This window comes from Dictyostelium purpureum, assembly GCF_000190715.1.
Source record: "Dictyostelium purpureum unplaced genomic scaffold DICPUscaffold_401, whole genome shotgun sequence".
Taxonomy (NCBI): domain Eukaryota; phylum Evosea; class Eumycetozoa; order Dictyosteliales; family Dictyosteliaceae; genus Dictyostelium; species Dictyostelium purpureum.
Window position 1 is genome coordinate 22,248 of NW_003519737.1, and position 8,314 is coordinate 30,561.

At 23.4% G+C, this 8,314-nt stretch overlaps 6 protein-coding genes across 6 annotated transcripts in view; 2 read left to right on the forward strand and 4 right to left on the reverse strand.

Moving 5' to 3' along the window:
* Window positions 1–314, forward strand: part of DICPUDRAFT_157983 (uncharacterized protein) — a gene marked incomplete at both ends in the record, with an annotated part of 4,235 nt that extends 3,921 nt beyond the window's left edge. The window contains one exon of the mRNA XM_003293126.1: window positions 285–314. Within this exon, the coding sequence (XP_003293174.1) occupies window positions 285–314 (30 nt within the window). The remainder of the gene's footprint in view (window positions 1–284) is intronic.
* A 67-nt stretch (window positions 315–381) lies between these two features.
* DICPUDRAFT_157984 (uncharacterized protein) lies at window positions 382–561 on the reverse strand (the record flags this gene model as incomplete). Its single annotated transcript, XM_003293132.1, has 1 exon — window positions 382–561. One exon carries the CDS (start codon window positions 559–561, stop codon window positions 382–384), a length of 180 nt encoding a protein of 59 aa, XP_003293180.1.
* A 1,316-nt stretch (window positions 562–1,877) lies between these two features.
* DICPUDRAFT_83754 (uncharacterized protein) lies at window positions 1,878–2,675 on the reverse strand (the record flags this gene model as incomplete). Its single annotated transcript, XM_003293133.1, has 4 exons — window positions 1,878–1,958; window positions 2,006–2,180; window positions 2,241–2,430; window positions 2,474–2,675. The coding sequence occupies 4 exons, from the start codon at window positions 2,673–2,675 to the stop codon at window positions 1,878–1,880; spliced, it is 648 nt and encodes a 215-aa protein (XP_003293181.1).
* A 301-nt stretch (window positions 2,676–2,976) lies between these two features.
* Window positions 2,977–4,082, reverse strand: DICPUDRAFT_83755 (uncharacterized protein; the record flags this gene model as incomplete). Its single annotated transcript, XM_003293134.1, has 3 exons — window positions 2,977–3,159; window positions 3,207–3,383; window positions 4,023–4,082. 3 exons carry the CDS (start codon window positions 4,080–4,082, stop codon window positions 2,977–2,979), a joined length of 420 nt encoding a protein of 139 aa, XP_003293182.1.
* Window positions 4,083–4,237: 155 nt separating this feature from the next.
* DICPUDRAFT_83756 (uncharacterized protein) lies at window positions 4,238–4,588 on the forward strand (the record flags this gene model as incomplete). Its single annotated transcript, XM_003293127.1, has 1 exon — window positions 4,238–4,588. One exon carries the CDS (start codon window positions 4,238–4,240, stop codon window positions 4,586–4,588), a length of 351 nt encoding a protein of 116 aa, XP_003293175.1.
* A 186-nt stretch (window positions 4,589–4,774) lies between these two features.
* On the reverse strand, window positions 4,775–8,314 carry DICPUDRAFT_99572 (uncharacterized protein). The gene is made up of 3 exons (XM_003293135.1): window positions 8,185–8,314; window positions 7,069–7,509; window positions 4,775–6,985 (listed from the first exon to the last, which is right to left on the reverse strand). The coding sequence occupies exons 1-3, from the start codon at window positions 8,186–8,188 to the stop codon at window positions 5,004–5,006; spliced, it is 2,427 nt and encodes an 808-aa protein (XP_003293183.1). The 5' UTR covers window positions 8,189–8,314; the 3' UTR covers window positions 4,775–5,003.

Here is an 8,314-nt window from a genome sequence, read left to right on the forward strand (position 1 = left end):
AAAAGCTGTATACTCAGAAAGACCCCATAATATCCTTACAGTTTACAGAAAGTGCAATCCAAATTCTTTTATTAATACAGATGATTTTAGTCCTACATGCTGTGACTCAATGTCACCACTTCAGTCAATGACCTTGGATTATGTCAACTCCATGTACTCGTTTTCGGTGGACCATTTCACCTCAGGCCCAGATAGAAGATGGCATAGGAATAGTTAACAGAGTTGATTCCCAACAAGGAGTGGGGGTCCGCCAAATCAATGGGTTGTTGTTTTTTTTTTATAAGTTGGAGATCCAATTAATTCAAAATTTGTAGTTTACATGGTTTCTTATTGTGTTGTTAAAAAATATGGGGTAAATGTAAAAACCTTTTCACATATGGATTAAGGAAAAAAAGTGAATGGGTATGGTGAGTTTGGTATTGTTGGTGAAATTGGAATTGGTTTTAGTTTTGGTGCTGGTTTTGGTAGTGGTGGTGGATTTAATTTATAACGGTATGCGGGGGCAAAGTTACTTGGGTATGGTGTTGATTGTGAATTTGGAGATGCTTGTGGTTCTGCCATTTTAACTTTTTTTTTTTTTTTTTTTTTTTTAAGAAAAAATATCCAAATAAAAAAATTAGATTTATTTACAAAAAAAAAAAAATAAGATTATTTAATATTTTATAAAAAAAAAAATAAAAAAATAATTACCAAATGTAAATATATAAAATATGAATATATAATATATATAAAGATGTGTGTATAGGATGTGTGAAGAGGAATAAAATAAATAAATGTTGATTTGTGTATATATAAAATGCAATGAGTGTGAGTGAAGAGAAAAAAAAAAATTTATTAAAAAAAAAAAAATAAAATTAAAAAATTATAATTTATTAAAAAAAAATAAAAGATAATTAATATTTTAGTTTTGAAAAAAGCTATGAAAACCATTTAAAAATTAAAAAAAAAATTAAAAAATTAAAATTTTAATTTTTAATTTTTAAGAACAGTGTTTTTAATTTTTAATTTTTAAAAACAGTGTTTTAAACAAAACCAAATTTATTTTTTTAATTTCTTCAATAGATCATTATTGTAATTAATTATTAAAAAAGACAACTCCTCTTCTTTAAATAAAAAAAAAAAAAAAAAAAATATATAACTAATCAGGCAATTACTATAAAAAAAATTTAATAAATTAAAATAAAAAAAAAAATTAAATTTAGGTCAAAATCATATGAATTTAAATGATTATAATGTTAATATAGTATAATATTAAATAAATTTAAGTTATTATAAACTAATTAATTAATAATAATAAGACAAATTATATTTATAAAATGGGATGAATTAATTATAATTATTTTTAATAAATTAAATTGTATACAATTATAATTTTTTTTTTTTATTTTTATTTTTTCTAAATAACAACTCAATTATAATGATGTATTTCATTCTTTAAAAAATAAAATCACAAAAGTAAAAATGCAAAGTGGTTCAATTTTTTTTTTATTCATTAATTAAGAATATTTATACTATAATATACATCACAATATACAAACATCAGATTGATTAAAGTGGTAGTTTATGGACCAAGAGCGATATACCAGAAGTCAATCGATGCAGGGTTTCAATGAAAGAAATTAAAACTATAAAGCTCTTAATAATAATAAATAAATTAAATATATCAAATAAATCAAATAAATCAAATAAAAATATAATAAAGTTTAGTTTTTTAAAAATATAAAATTATTTTTTTATTTTTTTATATTATATTCATTTTATTTATTTTTTTAATTTAGTATTATATAAACCAATGTTATTGATGTGTTATATTATAAATATACAATATTTATATTTAGTTTTATTGGTTTTTTTAAATATTAACATTTTTAACACTATTATCTTTGTTTGCTATCCTCATAATCTTCAATGTCTTCATTGTCTTCATAATCTTCGTCATCTTCATTATCTTCATTTTCCTTAATTATTTTATTTTATTTTGGAATCTGTATTTTCTTGAATTTACTCTTTCTTCCTTTGTTATTCTATCATATTCTTTAATAAAATGTTTCCAAATATTTAATTTTTCATCTTGATATTGCTTATTATAAAAATCTGATTCTCTATCTGGTTTAAGTTTTGGTGGCTCGATTGGTGGATCTATTGTCACTTTATATGATTTCTTGAGTTTGGTCGATTTTCTTTTAAAGTAAAGTAAAAATCTTTCAGGCACAGTTTTTTTAAAGGCCTTTAAAAACTACTTTATATTACCTGTTATTTCATTTTGGGACAATCTACCTTTTAATGCTTTTGATAATCTCTTCATAATTTCATAGTTGTCATGTTCAAATGTTAAAGTCAAAGGGAGTTCTTTCATATTTATATGGGCATGGCATAAAGCTTCGTACATTCCAACTACCCAGCCATTGGTTGGGGATATTTTCTCCTGTTCTCTATATTTGATATTATATAATTTCTGGGTTTCTAAAATTACCAATATTCATAACTCTAATAATACCACTATTGACATCCTTTAATAAAAAGCTAATAGTATTTGTTTTTTCATCGATTTTAATTTTACCAGTTAATTTTGTCTTCATTTCAATGAAGCTTTTATGGTCTGCATTTTGTTGTGAAATATTTAACTTAACTCTTCCTTCTTCATTAATTGCTAAAGTACCATGGGCATCTATCATTGCACACCCAGAGCCATTGAACCCATTTAGTGCTATCGTTTAATTTTTTTAATTTTTTTTTGCTAAATTGCTGCTCTGGGTGTTTTGGTTTGTTTGTTGTTCTAATAAATTATTTTCATTTTCCTCCTTTTGTTCTTCTTCTAGTTTATTTTGCTCCTCTTCTTGCTCCTCCTGTTCATATATCTTTTCTTGCTTTTGATCCAGATCTATCTCCTCTTGTTGAAGTTGATGATTATTAAGTTGTTCTGTAAATGTTGGTTTCACTTTTAATTTAAATAGAGATCTATTAGCATTATTTAAATCATGATGGTTGTTCCTTTTCTTTTAAAACTGTAGTTGTATCGTTTTGATGATGGTTTGATTTTTCTGTAATTGGTAGGTTTAATTTAAATGAGGGGGTTTCATTATCATTATTTAATATAGATGGTAGTTTTTTCTTTTCTTTTAAAACTGTGTTTAGATCTTCTTGCTTTTGGTGATTAATCTATTCTGTAAATGATGTAGTTGCCTTTAAATTAAATGGTAATCTACTTGTGTTATTAAATGATGATGGTGGTTGTTCCTTTCTTTTTGATTATGATCTGATTTTTCTGTAAATGATGAATTTTCTTTAAATTTAAATGGGGCTCTATTAACACTATTTATAGTTAGTATCTGTTTTTCTTTTTCTTTTTCTGCTTCATCTTTTTTTTGAGATGTTAATTGTTCCTTTAGTTGTTTAAACCTATTTAAGAGCTTAACTTTATTATTATCTTTATTATTTAGCTTATTGTTATTATCATTACTACTATTTTTTTTACTACTTTTATTTTTATAATCTCCTTTTGTATAGAATTGTTGTTGTAGTTGAAGTTGTTGTCTTACTTCGAATAGCCTTGGTAACGCTATTAATATGCTTTTAGTAAAACCAACGTCATATGTATCAATACTTTTAAATATTTTTTACATTTTCGGTGGGAAATAAAAATAAAATGAAAAAAATGAAAAAAATAAAAAATTTAAAAAAATGTAAAAAAATGAACAAAAAAAAAAATTAATTTATAAAAAAAAGGTTTCAAAAGAGTAAGAGCTCTATTAAATTTATTTATACTAATTTTTTTTTAAATATATACTTTTTGTTTTAAATAGATATATTTATATAAATTATGAATTGATAATAATTAAATTGAACTACATATCAATTTTTTATTTTTTTTGTCTGATTGTTTATTGTTAATTTAATTATTTTGATTATTTGAATAAAATAAAATGATTATTATTATAATTATTTATGTTCTATTGGTTTTTACAAACAGGTGGTCTTTTAACTTTTTCGGGGATCTAAATCAAAACCATGAAAATATGTACTATCACTACTGGGTGTGCTGGGTTCGTTACTACTAAAACTGCTAGTGCTTCTGGAGTCATTACTACTATTGATTTCTTTATTTTCACTTTAATTTCCAAATGAAAATGATTGAATTTGATTAAGTTGAGTAATTTTGAACCATGATAAAAATAAGAAAAGATTTTTAGTTAGATTTGAAGGTTATTTAGAACCGGAATGGGTAAACGAAGAAGATATGTTATGCCCAGATCTCATGGAAGAATACAAATTGAATGTTGCGAACAAGGATAAATTGAATTCTAAAAAGTGGAGGAAGGAGAAGATGGAATCAAATATTAAGAATTCAATCTCTCCCAGTCCTGACATTACAAATGTAATTACTCACAAACAGAAAAGAAATAACTTGAAAGCTTCATCAAAAATTCACAAAGGAATTTCTACAATTGATAACAACAAGTCAACCGATAAAGAGTTTACTTCAGATGCCAGCAAGGATATACATAACCCACAAGTGGATGTATCAAATAGGCAGAATGTTACAAGTAAAAGAATAAGAACTTCTCTCGGAAGAAATGTTCCACAATAAGCCCTTATTCAAGAAGGGGAGAGTGTTAGATATCTCGGATTCTAACATGTTATTAATAAAATTAAATTATAATAAATGAAATTAAAAATTAAAAATTAAAAAATTAATTTAACTTTAATCACACAAAACAATATAAATAAAGGGTGTTAATCACACAGTTAATATTTGTATAAAGGTTTTTAATTTACATTTCAAAAGAGTCTTTAATTTATTTTGCAAACAGTTTAGGTATGAAGGTTTTATACTTTATATGTCTTATCTTTTAATATTATTTATATATATATAATAGTAGACGAAGATTATTACAAATATTTAGTAACATATATATTTAATAATAAAATAATTAACTATATAAAATTACAATTTCTTTTTTACAACAGTATTATAGAAAGAAAATTTTAATTAATAATTAATTTTAACCATGGAATTTATATGGGCAATAGATTAATTGATTTTCTTCTTCATCCTTGTCCTTCATTATAAAGAGTGATGATTTAGAAGGCTTATAGTATGAACCATAGTTGTTATTGTATTCTGTATTATTAATTTTATCGATATATTCCTGTTCTTGAGAGGTTGAAACTATTGGTGATGGTTGTAATGGTTGTTGGTCTATTGGCTGGTCTGCTAATGCTAGGGATGGTGGTTTGAATATTACAGTATTATCACAAACGGAACTAAATAATGATGGGTCAACAGTAACAGAATTTAAAAGCTGTAAAAGCTTAATACTATCCTCTGATGGTTTAGGTAATTGAATACCTTCATCTTCACTGTCATAATCCTCCATTGCTTCATCATCTTCATAATACTCTTCATCATCTTCATCGTAATACTCTTCATCATCCTCATCATCATAATATTCACTATCATCTTCATCATTGTATCTACTACGATTACTTTCTTTTTTAGAATTGAGATATACATTATCTGATAACTTGAATGATATATTTGATAGGCCTCCTCTATAGCCACTTGATTCTTTTGCTTGTATTTGCTCTGATTGTTCTTGTTGATCTGATGATGGTGGTACTGGTAATAATGATGGTGATGCTGTTAAATTGAAACTAATAGGTTCACATTTTAATGCAATTGGTTTTGGAATTGTTAAATCCAATTTCTTTATATTGCCAATTTCTGATTCTTCAGGATAAGGAGTTTGACAAGCAGCCCAAATTTCTTTAAGATCAAAGATATCAGCATAACGTTGTGGACGGAAATCATATAGTGTTTCTTGTGGTCTTGGGCCCAAAACTAAAGTGGCACCCAATTGAAAGCCATCTTTTCTATAATTTGAGGGTAAACCCAACTCTTTCATTCTTCTATAGTAGGTCATTACACGTGGGTCTAAAAACAATTCGTAGGTGGTTAATTTGCTTCTTCTCTTTAAATTTAATGCACGATAGACCTGTCTATTCTTATCTATGTAAATTTTGCCAGCAAAGAATTTATATTGGATAAATTCATCTATACCTTCTTCATCAAAACCAATACCAACCAATTCGATTCCCATTCTATCTAATTTTGGTTTAAGACTTGAGAGATCCAAAGCTTGCAATCTACAAATTAAACAGCCAAATCTACGAAAAATGGCAACAACGATTCTTTTATTTTCATATAAACTTGTAACCAATACTTCGTTTCCTTCTAAATCTCTAACAGTTATACCAGTTAAAATTACTGAAAGCGGTATTGGATTTGGTTTAATGTTTTCATAAAGATGCTTATTCTTTTCTAAATTTCCTGGTAGTTTACTTTCAATAGGTTCTAAAAATACTGGATCTGAATAATCTACAACTGGTCTAGTTGGTTCAAAAAATGGTGATTTTTCAAAAATACTTTTAACAACTTCAGCACTTGATGTTTCTAAATGTTTTTTTGATTCTTTTGATTGCTCTTCATCATCCTGTTTATAATCTTCTTCATCATCTTCATATAGTTCCTTATGATCTGACCTATCCTCATCTGATATCTCTATTATTGGTTTATAAATATTCTCTGTTGATCTTTGTTGTATATTAAAATTATTGCTATCTTCAATCTTTTTATTGTTTTTATCTTCAATAATTAGTTTATTATATTTTATACTGTTCCTATTATGATTATTATTATTATTATTATTATTATTATTATAATTATTATTATTACTATTGCTATTGTTATTTTTATTTGATTGATTTTTAATTGGTGGATCTATTGATAAAGAAAAGAATAAATTCCATATTCTATCCTCTCCTTCTTCTTCGTCATCTTCATTTTTTTCTTTAATTTGATTATAAAGTTCCTGTTTATTATCCAGTATTATATTATTTTTAGATGAGGAGGCTAAATAACTATCTGATGAATTCAATGATGTTGATACTGATGAGGCTGAAGCTGGAGATGATCCTTCATTATCTAGAAATAAAAACAATAATAATTTATTAATAATCCAATAAATTGATATTTTGATGATAAATTTAATCCAAATTAAAACCTACCATTTTGATCTTCTTTTAAAATATATTTTTGATTATCGTCTTTATAAATTGATGATTTTGAACTGTCACTTTCCTTTATATTGTTAATATTTACATTTTGGCTATTATTATTATTATTATTATTATTATTATTATTATTATTATTATTATTATTATTATTATTATTATTATTATTATTATTATTATTTGCTCCGTCTAAAGAAAAAAATAGATTCCATACTCTTTCTAAAGCATTTTGTTGCTTTTTTTCCTGTTGTTGATTTCTTTCATTAATATTGTTATTATTATTATTACTATTATTATTATTATTTATGTAACTATTTTTTCTTTGATTTAAAGGAGATGAGGTAATTGAAGGTATCATATTACTATTTATATTATAATTTTCTTGGCTGTAATGTTTTATTTTGTTATTATTATTATCCTGTGTTAATTTTTCATCTTTGTTGTTAAAAAAATTGTATATATAAATAAAAAATGAATAAAAAAGTTTTTAAAAAAAATTTTATATTAGAATTTTAACCATAAATTTTTTTTTAATAATATTATTATTGTTGTTATTGGGTGTTATGTTAATATTTGAAAATCGTGAGAGAGATATGCAAAAGGTTTTTTTAAAAAATTAAAAAAAATTAAAAAAAATAAATAATAATTTTTTAAAAAAAGAAAAAAATAACCATGATATTATTTTGTTATGGTTGATTTAGTTTTGCTTTTTGAATTTATCTTAAAACTATTATTATTATTATTGTTGTATTTAATAAAGGCACTAAAAAGAAATCACCATTGCCCAATTTTTTTTTCTATATTTTATATTATTATAATTACATATTATAATTAACTTGTCAAAAAAATAATAATAAAAAAAATAGTATTATAATTTATTATTGTATAATTATTTATTTAATATTTAAAATATAAAAAAAAAAATAAATAAAAATAAAAAAAAAATTATAATTTATTTATTTATTATTATAAAAATTAAAACCATTTATAAAAATAAAAAACCAAAATGAAATTAAAAATTAAAAAAATTAAAAAATTAAAAAATTAAAAATTAAAAATTGAAAATTAAAATGAAAAACAAATTAAAACTAAAAAATTATTTAATCATACCCATATTACCTCTATTTGGTAAACTAGTTTTCTTGTTTACTTTTTTTTTGAATGTTCCTTTTTGGTCTTTCAAATAAAAAAAAAAATAAAAAGATTTCAATTCTTAAGGTTATTTTTTTATTTTTTTATT